General features: G+C 40.6%; 2 protein-coding genes across 5 annotated transcripts in view; both read right to left on the bottom strand.

Moving 5' to 3' along the window:
* Positions 1 to 412: 412 nt before the first annotated feature.
* On the bottom strand, positions 413 to 2,903 carry LOC136780940 (FAD synthase-like). 2 transcript variants are annotated; one of them, XM_066739560.1, is made up of 10 exons: positions 2,711 to 2,901; positions 2,593 to 2,604; positions 2,426 to 2,520; positions 2,234 to 2,357; positions 2,051 to 2,163; positions 1,855 to 1,998; positions 1,651 to 1,793; positions 1,382 to 1,585; positions 863 to 1,309; positions 414 to 796 (listed from the first exon to the last, which is right to left on the bottom strand). In XM_066739560.1, exons 3-10 carry the CDS (start codon positions 2,465 to 2,467, stop codon positions 790 to 792), a joined length of 1,224 nt encoding a protein of 407 aa, XP_066595657.1. In that variant the 5' UTR covers positions 2,468 to 2,520; positions 2,593 to 2,604; positions 2,711 to 2,901; the 3' UTR covers positions 414 to 789. The 2 variants fall into 2 exon arrangements, with proteins under 2 accessions (XP_066595656.1, XP_066595657.1); XM_066739559.1 differs by having other exon boundaries at positions 413 to 796; positions 2,593 to 2,903.
* A 1,457-nt stretch (positions 2,904 to 4,360) lies between these two features.
* N (neurogenic locus Notch protein) overlaps positions 4,361 to 18,574 on the bottom strand; it is a 161,909-nt gene continuing 147,695 nt past the window's right edge. For 2 of the 3 annotated variants that reach the window (XM_066739890.1, XM_066739892.1), the window contains 5 exons: positions 12,506 to 13,049; positions 11,900 to 12,430; positions 11,584 to 11,816; positions 7,844 to 11,497; positions 4,361 to 7,654 (listed from right to left, as the gene is read on the bottom strand). In XM_066739890.1, the coding sequence (XP_066595987.1) occupies positions 6,930 to 7,654; positions 7,844 to 11,497; positions 11,584 to 11,816; positions 11,900 to 12,430; positions 12,506 to 13,049 (5,687 nt within the window). In that variant the 3' untranslated portion in view covers positions 4,361 to 6,929. The remainder of the gene's footprint in view (positions 7,655 to 7,843; positions 11,498 to 11,583; positions 11,817 to 11,899; positions 12,431 to 12,505; positions 13,050 to 18,574) is intronic. The other variant, XM_066739891.1, reaches the window with a different exon arrangement.

The raw sequence follows: 18,574 nt of genomic DNA on the forward strand, positions 1-18,574 counted from the left end.
CTTGAAAAATGTGTAATATGAGCTTATACAGCCCTCCCTCCTCCTCCATCTTCCTCCCCTTCCTTCACCTTCCTCCCCTTCTTTTACCTCCCTCAACATCCGTACACCAACACTCCTAAATCTTTTTTTCTTTTGTCAATATGCACACAAATTTTTATCCATATTAAAACCTTCCAAATGTTTACTTGACTTATAGTAGTCCGGTGATAAAAAATTCGTTCAGCAGAAATTAACATTACTCTTATTATTCCTTAACGGTAGCCGTTAAATTGAGTGATTTATTATATCAGCAGAATAGTAATAATGCCCTTTGTTGCTGAACAACATCTCGATTCACAACACTAATTCTTTTTCAAATAGCAAAAACATCCATAGATTTTTGTTAATTTAAACTACTCTTTATCCACCTCTTGTTAATTAATTATTATTTTCTTGTCAAAGTTTTGCGCGATCTCTAATTTACAGAGAAAGAAACATAATGCAGTATTAACTTTCTTAAAATTTAACGTAAAACTCGAACCATTTTATGTTCAAGTTAAACAAGAGCTTTCCAAGCAGAAGTAGATGATTACGAATAAGCTGCCCTTGGCTAAGATAAACACGAAAGCCAACTTTGTCAAGTTTCAAAGTACCAGACTAAAGTCTGCTTAACTAAAAATTTATGATCGAAGCAAACGGGATCTTTCAGAAAAGATATGCGATAAAACCTTTTTTTATTTTTGTTGTATTATGCACTTTAATCAATCAGTTGAATTATTACATTTCAGTGATTCGTGAATTAGTCCTAGATCAATAGCTGCAATTGGTAAAATTATTTGTTAATTGATCATGATTTTATTGTTTTTAATTTTTATTGTCTTACCCTTTATCGTAGAGAGCGCAATATGGTAAGTACAGAGATCTGGCAAACGCCCAAGTATTTTGAAAAGTCCATCCAATTAATGGAGAATAAATTGCTAATGACCCTAATGTATTGTTACTCGCTATTTCGTGAAATATTCCATTGCTTTTTTCTGCTCTAATTCCTATAATAAGCATTTTTAAATGTGGTCTCAACAGCATTAAATTCTTCACCGCCTGTTGTGGCATTCCCTCTATTCTGAACATATCTATGTTGTATTTTCTTGCAGTCTCTTTAATAAAGCACTCGATATCTTTATGTATATCTTTGTACGCAAAATACACAGCCTGTATTTTTTTATCCGATTTATGTTTATCATTTGCTATGCAAGCAAGATGCAAAATCACTGTAGATTCGAGGCTACCGTCAAAACAAATTGCTGCTTCTTCAGGATTCCGATAAACCAGTCTGCAAAAAAAAAAATTCATTATGTACAAGATTGATTTTTGATGGTAAGAAAAAGGTTGAGTTTGAAGTTACATAAAATTTTCAAGCGTCTCTTGATAAATGTTTTCTTTGATATATTTCTCACATAGTCTTTTATACTTCTCATAGGAATTTTGTTGCGGTGATCTGTCATAATTCACTATAACATCATCAGGCAACAAATTACAAAACCTTTGTTTTGCTTTTTCCGTCTCCTCCACGCTATCGCTTTCTATTGTCACGCGTGCTTTGTAATAGCTACAAAAATCAGATATGATTTGTTTATTAATAATTCTGTGATTGAGATAGGATTTCCTTCTTACCTACAATTGTTTTCGGGATACGAACCAAAAGTAACACTTGGAAGCTCTTTTGTTACTCTGGTCAAGGCATTTGCAAATTTTTCTTCTGTTACATTTATGTGAAGCTCATCCTTCACAAACTGCTGGTTCGTGTGAAACAGTTCCTGTAACAGTTATAATGTGAAGCATACTACTTTTTCTAAGGAAATATATTTTTTTTTATACCTCGCACATATTCCCAAAGGATTTTTCAAGAAATACTGGTGATCCTGGGAAGACAAATACATTATTCAAAACTATGCATGGATATGCTACCCGTTGCCCAGTGCTTTTATCCTTTGTGAATATTAATTTGGCCTTTGTTGGTATCTGTAAATTTTCTTAATTATTTTCGAAGTAATAGAATACCTAGGAGACTAACTTTTGCCATTTTATACGCTGGTGAACTAGCGTCTTTGTAACCAAATCGATTTCTAATCACATCAGCTAATATTGGATGTTCTTGAATGGTATCATCAAAAGCTTTTGCTAGCCCTGAAGGTTTAAAAATTTTTATATTATATCGTGTATTGCACCAATATACTGTTTCCTTTCTTTTCACTACCTTCATAAGTGAGATCATCATGAGTAGGTCCTATACCACCGGATGTAATTACAAATGTATACTTTTTTGAGAAATCTCTAATCTCATTTGCGATCACGTTAACATCATCCGCTATAACAGAAATCTGTAAATAAATCATCAAATATGAAGAACATGATTTCAAATTATGTAAATAAGTTACAGTATTCGTACCTTTTGTACTTTAATTCCAGCATAATACAATAAATTACACATAAAATGGGAATTTGTATCTCTTACTTGAGCTTTCAGTATTTCATCGCCAATGACTAAAATTAATACATACAACTAGAAACATTTTCTAATGTCAAAAACATTCCAAAATAAAATTTGGAACTTACTCAGAATACCTGCTGATTTATGCTCAACAATTTTATAAAAATATGCAATAAGATACTTGTTAAAACATTTAGAAGTTTTAAATATATAACTCTTTAAAGAAAACATTTTTAAAAATACCTGTTGATATAATTTGATTTCATGCCATTGTTTTCGAACAAAGGTAAACAATTGTTTACCAATAGAAAATTCGAAATAAAAATAAAAAAGGATTTGACATTCTATTTTTAGACTATACGTGTGTGTAATAGTATGTATACATATGTATGTACCATAGAAGTACAAAGTAAAAGGCTGGCCAGTGGCCCGGGCAGCTGACCCATGGCCGCCATCTTTATGGCGTTAGAGTGGGGTTATGGCTACGAGATTTATTTTTATGTGTTTAGGAACAGCATCCTACTGCTGGATTCGTATTGACGTAGACGCAGTGATGCAACCGAAATTTATGGAAAGGTAGAAGTTCCTAGGACGTTTCTAAAAATAAATCCGATTATCAATTCCAGATTATCCTTTTCTAGGCTTACAACTGACTTGTCAAAACAATCAAAATTCCGTAGATCCGATTGTATTCTACAGAAAGCAGTAATTCGATTCATTTAGTAAATTTTAGCTACAATTACAAGTCAGGTGCACCCTTGCAAAGGTAATAATTGATAATTCGATTCATTTTCGGAATCGTCCTAATAATATTTTCGAAAAGCAATTGTAAATCCCCTCTCGAAGAGTACTACCTTGTCGTGGTGAGAGGGCTTAATATCTTTCGATAGAACTAAAAGTACTCTAGGTCAGTCTGAGCTGGTCTGAACCAAGCATTGGCTAGCACGTCATATCTAGTGTCACGCAACACCCATTCATATATACTCCAGGAGAATTGATTCTGAAACGAGTAAGTTTCAGAAATAATCCTATATGTTAAGTATGACCTGGTACATAGTATGACCTACTGAGGGAAGGGTGTCATTATACTGACCTGTACGACCGTTGCATGGAGGTCAGTTTCGGTGACGTATCGGCTTATTCGCTATGTGCACACCTACACATTGGTAGTCAGGTAAGAATGTGTAGTGATGCATATGTATAATCTCTGGTATAATATCAGCGCTGACTGTCGGTAAATTTTGTCATTTTTGCCGGACTTTTTTTGTTTATGTATATTGCTACACATTCTTACCTGACTGCCAACGTGTAGGTGTGCACATAGCGAATAAACAAATGACGTATGCTAATCTGTGTCGCCATCTAACGACAAACCAGAGAACTATGATTGTATAAGTACGAAATTACGAAAATTAAATTGTCAATGCGCACACGTATGTACATCACCAAGTGTCACCAACACATGGTAGACTAATTTTAATTTTCTTCGTATAGTATATGATGGTGCCATAAACTTTCTTATAGTTATACTAAGATATGATACTGATGTAAATACTATATTCAGCAAATTAATGTTAACACTCAATAAAGCACGATAAAATTCTGGAAATATTATTAGGTTTTTATTGTTTATTGCTATAATACAATTTGATCGCTGTGTAAAATCTGTCGAAATATGCTAAAGGTATCTACGCTTACATTAAGAGATAAAATGTGGAAGCATAGCACAATAGAACAGAACAACAACCCTATCGTGTATGTTAGATTATCTTTATTATTACATCTGTTTAAAAGACATAACTTATTTATAAAAATATGAAAACTGGTAGTTGAGGGCAGGATATGATAGGATCGAACAAGTTCCTAGTTTACTTATAAAATAATTAAGACTAATAAAACTCAGTACTTTTTACAAGATACAAGGAATAACAAAATTTATAATAATTATCGGAGTCGTCTAAATTAACTTAATTAATCATAAACTATATTATACTCTTAGATCTATCGTTCTTTCAACACAGAGTGTAATTGTGCGTCAGAGAGCAGATGTTTAATTTTGAACACATATTTCATTGCTTTCATTTGTCCAACCACTTTCGATTCTACATAGTTTAAGTATTGCTAATATTATTCGGTCGGTATACGATTATAACTACTGCACCAATAAATACCCTTTCTGCTCTAGGGTTGTTTTATTAATTTTGTGATTTTGTCATGATTAGCTTGAAATTTTTAACGGATTATTTTCAGTACCGAACAACTAGATGAAAGATTTAGAATGCGAGCACGGTTCTAACTGTTTGATAGAGATAAAAACAGGTACCCGGTAGATATAAGCAAAAATCAAGCTCAAAGCTATAACAGTCAATCAGACATGCATGCGCATATATATTTTACATAAATATAAAAAAATCGTCAGTAAATTTCATTAGTTCAACGCGGAATCGTACTGGATAGTCTGATGTCTTTTATTGGATGTTCCATCACAGGCGCCATGCAATTTGGAACTGGGCTGAAAATACAAATAGCGTATTCTGATTGTAATGACAGATCACAGTATAACCATGCTCCAAAAATAAAAAAATGACGAACAAACGATCGTCGTTATGCGGATCAATCTTACACAAATAGCCAATAGCTGACTTATAGAGTATATAAAAATATGTAAAACAGTTTGTACAAAATCGAGAAAAAAGACAATTGTATAAAAGCACTCGTCGCGACGCACAAGATTAATTGAACAGTATAAAAGGAGAATATTTACAAATAATTCATATCATTTTATAGAAACATAAGACCTAACAAATTCGTGTAGATGTTCAGAAGCTATATATCACTGGAGAGATGTTACATTGCATATGCGTGTTGGAGCTTTATTTCGCTTGTTACAATTGACTCTTTTCTCTCGCAACAAATCTATGATAATTTATTATTATGCGTACCACTCAGTCGTGCCATAGTCCGATCCTTCTACACTAAATCTCTTTTTCCTTTGGTAGACGCGAGGTCAGAGAATCCCATCAGCCCCGTTTTACGACGCGCTCTTATTATGTATCAATGGAATCCACAAGAGCTTCACATGTAATAATTAATACATTAAGAATTAAACTAAAATGTTAGTATTAGGTGATTCGAAAGGGTTTAGTAAAACGAAAAAGAGAGAGACAACAAAATAAAGGAATCAGATCGGCAGTGCCATACAAATGGAATGTCTATGTATGGAACGATCAACTCGCGCTACGAGCAGATCTATGATTTCTCTGACGTCAGCGTCATACCTTACAAATAATATTTGCATTCTTCTCGTATTGAAGTATTTTAAAACTCGCGCTAATCGGCGCTAATCGGCATTAAATATTATACTTATAAAGGGTCATTTGGAAATGCTACGCTTCTCAAAGTGCACGATTTCATAAATTCTTTATCTGCCTTACGCTACGTATGTCGAAGGCACAATTCTGAATTCTCAAACTTCTCTTTCCCCTCATACCTACGCCTCTAAGAGTCTACGGAGTAGTCCAGACGTCCAATTACTGGACGGCAAATCCGTACGAACACTGAGTGAGAAGCATTGAGAGAGGCAAAGGGAAAAAGAGAGAGAGAGAAGGGGTCACGACACGCGCCGATTAGAGTTAAGATTCTTCTTTATATGTATTATGTGCTGTGCATTACATATAATATTAAATAGAATTTAACATATTACACTTTATTAACTAAGATTGTCTCTGTCGAGTACGCATTGGGTACGATAATTCTGCTTTGAGAGATTAATCTATTTACAATACTATCGAGTAGTAGCAAGGTTTTCGTTCCTTAATTATTGTCCGTCGGGTCTTCACTCTGGCAAGTCGAAGGCACCATTGTTTATTGAGCTGAGTTACGATAAAGTATACGTCGATCGATATAAAAATTGAACAAGTTACGGGGGCTTTGATCCAGCACGAAGTATTTTTTCAACGAAACACTTGAACCTCGCGCTGCTTTCTTGTCTTTCTCATTTAAATTATAATTTCATTATTATCATTAGAGAGGCACGACTGGCTAAAAATAGTATGCGACGGTGTCTCTGGTCTTTGAAGAATTCCCTACAAACATATACATTTATTTTTCCTACATTGAATTGCATAAATATATTGATGTAACATCGCGACGCGCGCGACTACGAATATAAAAAATATATTTTATAGTTTGATTGTCGTAAGAAAAGACGGAAGAAGCTTCACAATAGTACACAACGGGCCGTTGATGAAGTAACAGATTACGGCTCCTCCTGAAGGCACTTTAATCTTAATGATCGAGCCAGAGAAGAAGACTGATTCGTAGCCAGTGCGAATGCTTGGCTTTACAAAAGAAGAGATAAAGAAAGGTTAACCGGCCGAGATTCACCCTCGAACTCGACGAGCTGATCACAGTTGATGTGCGCTAACGGCTAACTCGCGCGAGAAAGAGAGTATCTCTCGTTTCATATGTAGATCGCCTCAAAGCCCTTGTTACTTTGGTGAGCACCGCCGCCTGCGTACGCATTTGGGGAAGCCATGCACTCGGACCAATCGCTGTTCGAGTGCGGTGAACTGGAGGACCAGTAGCCCGGACTATCCGGTGAGGGTGTTGGAAAACTTTCAGGCGCCTGCATTAGGTGCTGTGGCGTCACGTCCGGTCCGGAATGATGCGACGGTGGAGTCAAGTATTGATAATACAGTTGCGTTTGCTGCTGTTGTTGCTGTTGCTGCAACTGTTGCGTACTCTGCAGCTGTTGCGTACTTTGCAGCTGTTGCGCACTTTGCTGCTGCTGTTGTTGCTGTTGAATTTGTTGCTGCGTCTGTTGCATTTGCTGCTGCTGGCTTGTCGCATACGGCAAATTGTCAAAGTCGAATCCCACTGGAGGCATACCACCATGTTTCTGGTGAGTCGCTTGCCTCATGGCTGCTATGTGGGTGGGTGAGGTGGGCAAAGATGGCCGACTTTTCGCCGGCGACTGCGAGCCCATGTAACTTGCTTGCGGAGACATGGACCGGGGTTTCTTCACCGGCTTCCGCCTCGTTACTGCTACTGCTCCTTCAGACTCTGGACTGTTTGGATTGCCCTGACCACCAGCCTTTGGTCGCTGCTTTTTCGCTTTTGGCTGCTTCGGTGCAGATCCGATAACCGTCGGATGCGTAATGAGCTGTGGATGATTTGATGGCGATCCTGCAGAATAAACCACAAAGTTAAAAACTTTGTCCCATTATTCTACAGAGTTTGGAGTGATTTCAGACACCGCATAGTTACAAAATCTTTCAACAGAGTTCAATTTTATCTTAACAGCCATTTTGTCATCACTCCAAGACATTGAAGTCTATACATTAATAAGAAATAATAAAATATCGTGAAACCTACTTCGCATATACGTACCCATGAGTGTACCGTTGGGTATGACGGACACCATTTGAGGGGACCTCGGTACATGCTCGTCGAGCAGTCTAACGATGTCATGATGAAGCCTCTCACTGGCTACGTCACGCGGTAGCCGATCCATGTGATCCGTAATTTCTCTGTTTGCAAAGGTATCCAATAGAGCCTTGCAAGCCTCGAAACTGCCTTCCCTCGCTGCCAGGAACAGCGGAGTCTCGTCTTTGTCGTCTTGCGCATCTCTATTGGCGCCATGTACCAATAAGATGTTGACAGCATCCACGTTATTTACCGCTGCGGCCCAATGCAGAGCAGTTTTGCCACTGTTGTCAGCTGCATTGATGTCAGCATCGGCGTTGATGAGATCCTCGACCATGCCCTCGGTGGCCAAACGTGCGGCCAGGATCAATGGGGTGGTACCTTCGTGCATTCGGGCGTTGAGGTTGGTAGCACGATTCCTCAGCAGAATTTGGAAGACCCCCATGGCATCCGCGGCAACCGCGGAGTGCAAGGGCGTCCTCCCAGTGTTATCCTGAGAATTGGCATCAGCACCGGCATCCAGTAACCTTTTAGCCGCATCAGACCTAGCGAACCTTGCCGCCAGGTGAAGAGAGGTCTCCCCACTCTTGTCTGTTGTTGCGTTCAAGTCAGCTCCCTGTGCGACCAAATCAGCAATTACAGCTGCAGTTCCATCGCTCTCGTCCTCCTCTTCACCGGTGTCTAATCCCCCTCCACGAACGGACGCCACCATGAGTGGTGTCATCCCGCAAGGACCTCTTGCGTCCACGTCTTGTCCATGTTCCACGCTTGGTGGTGTTAGTACCCCAACTCCAGCATCCGGTCTTCGTATCTCGGCTGCGTCCAGATGTTGCTGCGTCCACATTCGTTGCTCCGTCTCCTCGTAATCGGTAATGGCAGTGTGATCGCTGGCGTAGCCTGGTTCTATCGCCCGCATGCGTTTCGAAGGCGGAAGATCAGATTCATCATCCGACCACTGCTGCACTCTTCCATTGACAATGTCCAAATCCATGCAATTAACGGAGGGTTGTTTATTAAGGTTCCTCATCTCTTGACCATCCGGTCCTCTTCTGCGCGACCTTCGCCGCTGCCCACTTCCGCTGCTCGTTCTTAAGAATCCTTCCGGAAACCAAGTGACCCCTACAGCGCGTTTTCTTTGCGCTGTTACCAGAACGCCAGCCAACATTCCTCCGACAATCACGATGACTACACCAATGAGAACGTACTTGTAGTTGGTTGGGGTGTCTGGATAGTCTGGATCCTGAGGACCCAGTACTCCTCGAACTTGCTCGATTGGGAAGTTTCTGGATAAAGAGTGTTTCGCTGCTGTAGCAGCTAAGTACTCGGCAGCCTCGTTGGCTGATGGGAAGCAAACTGCACCCTGTGTAACAGTGCATTTCCTATTGTCTATTTCTAAATATGCCATGACTCCATTTTGGGTGTTGGTGTAAATGGTCGTGGGTCTGCCGAAGAAGTGGGTCTGCAGGCCAGGGTCTCGGTCCCTCTTCCAAGGGTATATCATGTCGTTACCAAGCTCGTCCTGCTTCACTCTGAGAGTCGTACGAAGCTCGTGGCCAATGTCCCTGAGGAATGCAACTACGTTGTTGCGGAAAGTTTGCATGTCCATTCTTACAACTACCGATATAACCCCTTCGGCCAAAGATGGAGGCTCCCTGTCGCAATCAAGGCCATCCCAATTACATTCTTCGTTATTACAACCATAATCACAATGGCCATTAGCATAGTGTTTTCGACAGTAGGCATCGTAGATTGGATTACAAGGATCCAATTTCCTCTCGCAGTCTCTCCCATCGAACAGACACTGAGCATTGTTGCATTCCTCGTCGCAAACGTCGTTCATGAAGACGTCCCAGCAGTTGATCGGTGCTGTGCAGTTACGCCAGGGATTGATACCAAGCGAACAATCATTCCCATCAAAGTTACAGGCATACCTGTTACATTCCTCGTCGCAATGATGATTCCCAGATTTTTCTTCGCAACGATTCTCAATGCATTTCTTACGTTCGCGTTCAAAGTCCAAGTCATAAGCATTCATCGACTTTGGAGCATTCGAGTTTGGTCTACCAAAAACGCCACCTCTGTACTTCGGATCGTATATCTCGCAGTTTTTGCCAGTCCATTTGGGAGGACAGTAGCACGCATAATCACCAACCAGGTTTTCGCAAATGGCTTCGGATTGCTGGCAAGGGTTACTAATGCACTCATCCCTGGCGTCAATCTCGCAATGGGTACCAGTGGTCCCTGCAGGGCAATGACACCTGTAGCCGTTCTCCGTGGTTTCCGTAATTCTGCAAGTTCCACCGTTCAAACAAGGTTCTGCGTCGCAGTAGGAGCCAGCAAATTCACAATTTGGTCCATGATAGTCACTGGGACATAGGCAGCTGTGACCAGCCTGTTTGGCTGTGCAGACACCTCCGTTCTGGCATGGAGAACTGTCGCAAAAGTTGACTTTGAGTTCGCAGTGTCTTCCCATGTAGCCAGGCTTGCAGTTGCAGTGATAGTTATTTACCAACTGAACGCAGTCTTGTGTTCCAGGAGCAGCGCAGGGATTAGATAAGCATTCATTGATGTCACCTTCGCAACGTGGACCGACGAAGCCTGGCGGACATTTGCACTCGAATCCTCCGACTTTATCCGTGCAAGTGCCGTTATTGTGGCAAGCACCAATCACGCAGTCGTCCACGTTCATCTCGCATAAAATGCCCAACGTACCAGGTGGACAAGAGCAACTGAATTTATTGATAAGGTCGTGACACGTGCCGCCATTTTGACAGGGATTCGGTTTACAGTCATCCACGTTCAGCTCGCAATTTTGACCTTGAAAACCTTTGGTACATTGACAGGAGTAGGAGCCCACAAGGTCCTTGCAAGTGGCTCCATTTTGGCACGGTGCAGAGTCGCACTCGTTGATCTCCTCCTGACAATAAGACCCTGTATAGCCTTCCATACAGTGGCAACGGTGGCTGTTGCCAATATCCTCGCAGGTGCCATTGTTGCAAAGATTCTTCTCAGTGACTCCTTTCCTGATGGCAGCATCCTTGCAAGAGACCATCTCCACGTCGCAAACTTTGCCAGTCCAACCAGGCGAGCAGTTGCAGTGATATTTGTTCTTGTACTGGACACAGGTGGCTCCATTTTCACAAGGATCATCCAAACACCAATCCACGTATTCTCCGCAACGATTTCCGGTGTATCCATATGGACAATGGCACGTATAGTATTTGACATGATCATGACAAGTGGCGCCGTTCAGACACGGTGAACTGTCGCATTCGTTGATTCTGTATTGGCAATTGGATCCAGTATACCCTGGTTTGCAGTCGCAAGTGTAGCTGTTTATTCCATCGTTGCATTTACCACCATTCATACAACTGCTATCCGTGCAATCCTCGTCGTTGGTCTGACAATTTATTCCGGAGAAACCGAGTTGACACTGGCAAGTATAAGAGTTTACGTATTCTTTGCAGATTGCACCATTTTGACATGGCTGTGACTGGCACTCGTCGATATCTACTTCACAGTGCTTCCCACTAAATCCGTCCACGCAGAGACACGTGTAATCTCCAACTCCGTCCAGACAGGTGCCGCCATTTTGACACGGGACTGTGAAAGGAGAATGAGCCATTATAGCAATAATAAAACAATTTAAAAAATTTAACAATATATCAAGCTACTAATAGTGTTCTTACAGGATGCACAATCATCAGTGTTATCGATACAATCCCTGCCTTCGTAGCCTTTCGCGCAAATGCAGTGATAAGATCCATTGGTGTTTTCACAAGTTGCACCATTTCTACATGGCGATGTCATTACGCACTCGTCGACGTCCTCGTCGCAAAGTCTACTAGTGTAACCAACCGTGCAAGTACAGGCAAAATCCAGGAAATTCGACGAGGGTGAGCATTTAGCACCGTGAAGACATCTGAAGGAAAATAGAAAAGAATTAGCCAAAGATTCATCGATTAACTGTACAATATAAATTCAAATAATTCTTGCAATTCGTACTTGTTGGGTGAACAAGGATCTAGTTTATCCTCGCAGTTTCTACCAGTATGAGGTAACTCGCAGACACATTTGTAATCATTAACCAGGTCGATGCAGGATCCACCGTTTTGGCAAGGATTATTGGCACAGTCATCGATATTTGTTTCACAATTGATGCCAGTGTAACCAGGTAAGCAAGTGCAGCTATAATCGTTGAGATGATCGATGCAGGTGCCACCATGCTGACAAGGATTGGATCCACATTCATCGATATCAGCTTCGCACCTCTTCCCACCATATCCAGGGAGACAATGGCAGATAAACTGATTGACTCCATCCTCACAGGTACCACCGTTGACACAAGGACTACTGGCACATTCGTCCACGTCGCTGAGACAACGTGCACCGTAGTATCCGCGAGGACATTCGCACCGGAAGCCATTGATCAGATCTATGCATCGTCCCCCATTGGCACAAGGATTGCTCCCACATTCGTCTATATCAGTCTCGCAATGTTGTCCTGTAAATCCTGGCTCGCACTCGCAGGAATACCTGAAGAAAGGAAATCAATGGATTATTTTTAAAGTGTTTTTAGGAGGCTTGATTAAATGATCAAAACAATTTTACCTGTTGATACCATCCTTGCACCTTGCTCCATTCCTGCAAGGGTTGCTGTAGCACTCGTTCACGTTGACCTCGCAATTGAATCCGGAAGTGCCTGGTTTGCAGATACACTGATAGCCGTTGACCCGGTCCTCACAGTGGCCTCCGAATTGACAAGGATTGCTCTCGCACTCGTTTATTTGGGTCTCGCATATGTCCCCGGTGAAACCAGGAAAACAACTGCACGTGAAGCTGTTCTTCCCATCTATGCAGGTTCCACTGTGGCAAGGATTTGATTGGCAGTCGTTTATGTTGGTCTCGCAGGAGGATCCTGTGAATCCTGGTGGACAGTCGCAAGTGTACTTTGCGATGGAGTCTTGGCAGATTCCGCCGTTCTTGCATGGCGATGACGCACAGTCGTCGATGTTGATCTGACAGTGGGCTCCTGCAAATCCATCCGCACAGGTACACTTGAACGAGTTCACCTGATCCGTGCAGATCCCGTCGTTCAAACATGGATTCGATGCACATTCATCTATGTCTATCTCGCACTGGGTACCCGTAAAGCCTGCAATCATCGAATTTTTTATTAATCATTTTATTCAGCTTCACTTACAGTCAACTTAAATATTGATATAGTATTTTTGATTAGAGAATCTTCAGCTTTAGAGCATCCAGAATATTTAACTTCTTTTCATTGAAATAAAGTGTTGTTAACTATGAAACAGTGGTAATCAAGGGAAAAGAAGAAACGAAGAGTGCATAATTACAACGGTGACAAAATATAATTGTCACATTCTATGAAACTATAAAAGCTGAGAGTACTTTACGATCGTAACGAAAGTTAGTCGGCGGATGTGTAAAATTAAGAAGAGAAAGAAAGCTGTTAATTAGTCATGGTTAACGTAAATTATAATGGTGCTTTCGAGGAAATACTTTCTTATGAAATATATCGAGCTTTCGATTTATATTTTCCACGAATATTAATAAACACTTATCGATAGTAATTATAGCTTAATTAACAGCACCATAACACGTTGGAGTGATTCGATACCAAATAAATTGATATAATAGAAATAATCGAGGATCTTATTAGTTTCCAGAACGACATTGGTGGTCTTTTAATAAAATTGAGTTTCTTTGGTCTCAACCATTAAATAAAATTTTTGTTTATCGTTGATCATAATAATAATTTTACAATTATCTATTTTCTTATCTGAGAAAAATCTCATTTTGTCTATAAAAATATAAAAAATCATGGCATGTAACCAGCAGTTACTAAAAATTAACATCAACCGGATTTAAAGATATCTTTTTTTTCTATTTATTAATATTCCATCGATTTTACCTGATGTGAAAATAAGTAATTAATTTTTTATTCACGTACGAATATCGAATGCAGCGTCTATATTAAGGCTTCTTAATATACAGCTTGCGTTACATCTTTTTCATTATGAATCATCGATTTACAAACAAAGGCTCATGTTTTAAAAGGACTTATTATCTAGTCTTCGAGCTATCAGCCTGGATTATCAATTTTTTTCGATAGACGTATAACGAATATATAAATTTTATTATAGAACTACATTAAATGAAGGAATTGAAAATTATTCATAAATTTTTGAGTATATATAAATAATACAACATTATCAAGACTCTTAGAATTATCTTTATATCAAAGCAATGTATTGTTTAATTTTTAAAATGAGCTGTACTTAATAAAAAAAATATTACACGCAGCAAATTATCTCAAACAAGAAATCTCCATAGACACCATTCAAGTAACTAGTCGAGATAAGGGTTGCTGTAGAAAATAAAGCATTTATGTGTAACACGATTTCTTTAAACTCCAACGAGTTGGTTGTGTGTATAATAGCAGTGGCTATAGCATTATATTTGCAAAGAATCGTGCCTTTTCTGATATGCAGCGAGGCACATTCGAGTTATTTTTCTCTCCTTAATAGCTAGTTGTCAATTTGTCAATCCACTCTGGATACACTCTAATGGCTTTTCTTTTCAACCAAACAGGATCCATAGGTCCTCTCTTTCGTCATGTTTCGCTTTTCTATTTCTCCCTATAATTCTTGTTCTATATGCAATCTTAACACGCACTTGAAACATTCCACCACAGAAAGAATTATTTCTAACACCCGATATTTCTTGTAGTAAAATGAATGAAACAAAATTAAAAATCCCTTGTCGGACCTTTAACACGTTATACCTCATTCAAAGCGCATCAACAAGTTAATCGACACAGAAATTTAAATGCTGGAAGAAGTAAAGTAGTTTAAAGAGAAATTGATGGCTCTGCGAGTGGAAGGGGTAAATTTTACGAGGGAGCATGACCCAGATGTAATTTACCAGGCGAATATGTATTTAACCATGACGAAAGTCACGCGATCGTTGACAATTTTACGCCCCGTGCTCTTTGCCTTATTTCTTCCTGTTGTTTAATATTTCAAGACTCAAAAATCACCTCCAAAGCATTTTTCCAATGTTTTCCTTTTAATTACTTTTATAAGGAAATTTAAGAAGAGTCTGAAATCAATTTCAAGAACACCCCTAATCTCGAATACAGTTGGACCACTTTTATAGATGCGAATAAAACATGTTATTTTTGCAAAGAGGAAGATAATGGCTATTATAATAGAAACAGTTGGAATCTTATTGAGCTTAGCTCGCGAGTCCAATTTAGTTTGCGGGGACGTCAGCGTAGGAGAAGAAGCAGAGCGAGGTCACGTGTGCCAGAGTCCGTATGATGACTATGATGACGACGATGATGATGATTACTGGGATCGATCTCAGCTATATAGACGACTGGGCAGAAATCAAGTTGCACGTGAACCTGTAACGGTATCGAGATTGCGGAACCCAGCATCGCGAAAAAACCGGCGTGGCTTCTGTGCCTGCTGCTTCGTGCAATTAACCTCTCGCGCCATACGCACTTTATTCTCTTCCTCCGCTCAGTCGGATTTTCTTACTCCTACACTCATGCAGTATCGAAGGCCAATAAATTCTATAGAAAAATATCTTGCAGCAATATTGCATGTATAAGGTTTTCGATTGTACAAAAATTCTTATATATATATATTAGAAGAAATAGAGATTTTTTTAGAAAGTCAAATCTTGAAACTACACGAATGAGCTTTCTATCATCGCGCAAAATATCTGCTTAAGAAATCACAAACCACAGAAGAAACCGACAATGGTCCATTAACTGGAATGCACGTTCGATGATCGCTGTGCCGAGAAATAAGATCAGTTTGTCCGTTGTGTTACGATGAGCCGAGTATGAACACGGGGGTCTATTGATATCGGAACCTAAGCCGAGGGATAATATTATGTTGGATCGAGAATATCAAAAGACGCGTTATATTATTTTCGATATAAAATCCCCATCACGTAGAAAATAAAAACAATCGATATCATTCCTAGTTGAATAAATCACACCATTAACTATACAAAAATGCCTGAAAAACTTTAATAATCGCTTATTAGCGTGGGAATAAATTACACACCCCCTCCCTAAAACCAGTTCCTATACAAATTCTACAATATTCCACAGTACCATAGATCACGAAGAATTATTATAGTTTTCCTGGTTCCGGCTGATCGAATATTCCGCTCCATTACTTCGTAAGCTCGTAACTGTAGTAAATAAGGATGCAACGGGTGAGATCTACAGTTACACGCGAGCATCCAATGAAAATTTGAAGGATAAAAAAAAGTGTGAAGAAAAAATGGAGGACGAATAATTTATTCATTGTTCGAGGAGGTTGTAGCTGATAAGTCGGATAGGAGTAAGGTTTGCGCGTGAGAGATGGTGAACGAGGGGGCAATGGAGGAAGAAGAGTAGGAGAGAGGGGTGGGGGAGAGGGAGTACAAAGTCAGCGGCGTCTTTACTTGTGCGTATACGTACTCCCACGTTCATCCAGGCGTGTTCGGATAATTGTAATCTATTGCCTTGTGCCGTTCTCGAAAGAACCCACGCGCATTGATAAACTATGCGAAAGTCATGGCAGAGCTCGATCCACAACACCCCCCCCCCCCTCTCTCTCTCTCTCTCTCCTCCTCCTCCTCCTCCTCCTCCCCCCTTATACTTACTCGTCTCTCTCCTTTACCAAGCTACCCAACGTTATTTGCATCTGTATATACGTGTATATTACCCAGCGAGCCGTGTCCACACCATTAGAAACATAAATCTAGGATCACCGATGAATTAATAATTCCCTTAAATTTCAGCCCCTCGCGATTTATGATCCTGGGATTCCCCCAGAGATCCTCCGAGCCTTAAATCGGTTCTCCAGGCCTTTCAAGGTCAAGTTTAATCGCGCAAAATGCTCGCCTCGTCCTTTTCAATTTAAGCACAGCGATTAGAATTAACGCTTGGCCGTGACGGAGCAGTGGATCCTTTGTGGCCGATCCGGTTAAGGGAGCATCACGAGGCTGATCGAATCTCGCCAGGATCTCAATCCGTTAAACGAACGTGCCTTGACGTTTCGTGTAAACCGATCTACGCTCAAGTGGACTGGATCGTTCCACGGAAATCTTGCTACCGGTGTGTCCGATAAAAGGTAAATAGCAGTAGTCAAGTAATTGAACGTTGATACAAAAACCGGAACCAATAAGCCAATCTAGATCCTCCGTCTTGATCTAGCCTTCGGAGAGCTTGGATAAATATACTCGGGATGTAGGAATAATCGTCAATCGGGCTTTCGGGATAATTATTGGAGAACCGGCAGAGTTGGATTTATTTATCGATCGATGGGGTATTGAGAGAATATTCAGTATCATCCAGAGGAGTATTTTAAGGATTCATGGATCTAGGAGGAAGATCTATGGATCCTTGCCCCACCCGGTGTATCAACGTTCGTCTCTGTACCTTATAACTGTGAATCGAAGGCGAGGCAGTCGTGGCGGAGGAAAAAGTTTGAGTTTGATAAAATTCTGAAAATTCCTTTTCGTCACAGGTATCCTAAGCTAATCCATTACACTGACGCAGCTTCGACGCACACACTCGTAGAAACGCATTCCCACGCTGACTTATAATCTCAGCCATTAATCCTTTGGTTCATTTGTACAATGTACATTGTGCGTATAAAAAGAAAATCGTCTCAGTTTAAGTAAATGGGGAATGGATGAAAAAATGGTAAAATTCCGAAAATTGTAAAATGCGTGCAAAAGGACTGAGAGGAAAGTAGCGAGCAGGAGTTTATTGAAATGAACGACGGGGTCCGCCATAAGAGCGCTAGAAGGGAGGGAGGAGTGGTATTTTTGAAGACGTAATTGAATCTGATGGGAGGAGAATTTATGGTATCCGATGGACGCTCGGATCGAGGTCCGCAGGTGTGACCTCGTCCTAGGAGTACTGCTAACTGTAAAGCGCGCGCGCGCGCGCGCGCTCGCGAAGGATCGGGCCACGTCGGAGTCATGAAAGAGGGCGAGGCTCCCGGTGGATGATTCGCTGCGCGCCGGAAGATGGGAAAAAAAGCTCCGGAAACGCAAAGCGCTCGTAAAAAGAAGCGCGAGTTCCCGCAGTAAAAGAGCGCCGGTCGGTTGGACGGCGCGCAGAAGAAGAAGAAGACTCTCTGCCATTGCTGGAATTTCTACCCGTTGGATTCCATGCTGCGTGCGCTACAGTAAACAGCGATAACCGTCGTTAAAACTCGCCAATGGCCCCCGTGCTCCTCTAATCACCCCCTCGCGATGTTAATGCCAGCTGGGAAATTACCAAGAACGCGTTTTTCCATCCAGCCTGTCCAACCTCTCGAAAGCTACTGGAAACCAACAAATTTCACTTTTCATTCCCCCTGTTTAACTATCCTGCTCAATTTATGCGCCAGTCTGCTATTGCTCGCCAATAAAATCCAATTTAATTATTTTATCGTTGCGGCCCCTTCGATCGTGCTTGCGGATTATTTAGAAAAATATCTTTCTCCTCTTTCGCAAGATTCGATGTAATTTATTATCCGAGCAGAGTCTTGTAAAGTTATTGTAAATTGTGACAAATTCTGCTTTTTATTTCGTGACTCGTTGAATTTACACACACGCGTACCAGCTTCTGCGAGTCGACCAATAAAATCAAATCCAATT

The sequence above is a fragment of the Prorops nasuta genome, unplaced genomic scaffold (genome assembly GCF_024137725.1).
Source record: "Prorops nasuta isolate Cenicafe-Biocafe unplaced genomic scaffold, Cenicafe_Pnas_1.2 PNAS00021, whole genome shotgun sequence".
In the NCBI taxonomy this organism is placed as follows: Eukaryota; Metazoa; Arthropoda; class Insecta; order Hymenoptera; family Bethylidae; genus Prorops; species Prorops nasuta.

Coding starts and splice junctions, on each gene's coding strand:
- LOC136780940 (XM_066739559.1), bottom strand. CDS start 2,698: ATGTTTTCTTTAAAGAGTTATATATTTAAAACTTCTAAATGTTTTAAC. Junction 2,358..2,425: donor CTGGAATTAAAGTACAAAAG/GTACGAATACTG, acceptor ATTTATTTACAG/ATTTCTGTTATAGCGGATGA. Junction 1,794..1,854: donor CCTTTGGGAATATGTGCGAG/GTATAAAAAAAA, acceptor TAACTGTTACAG/GAACTGTTTCACACGAACCA.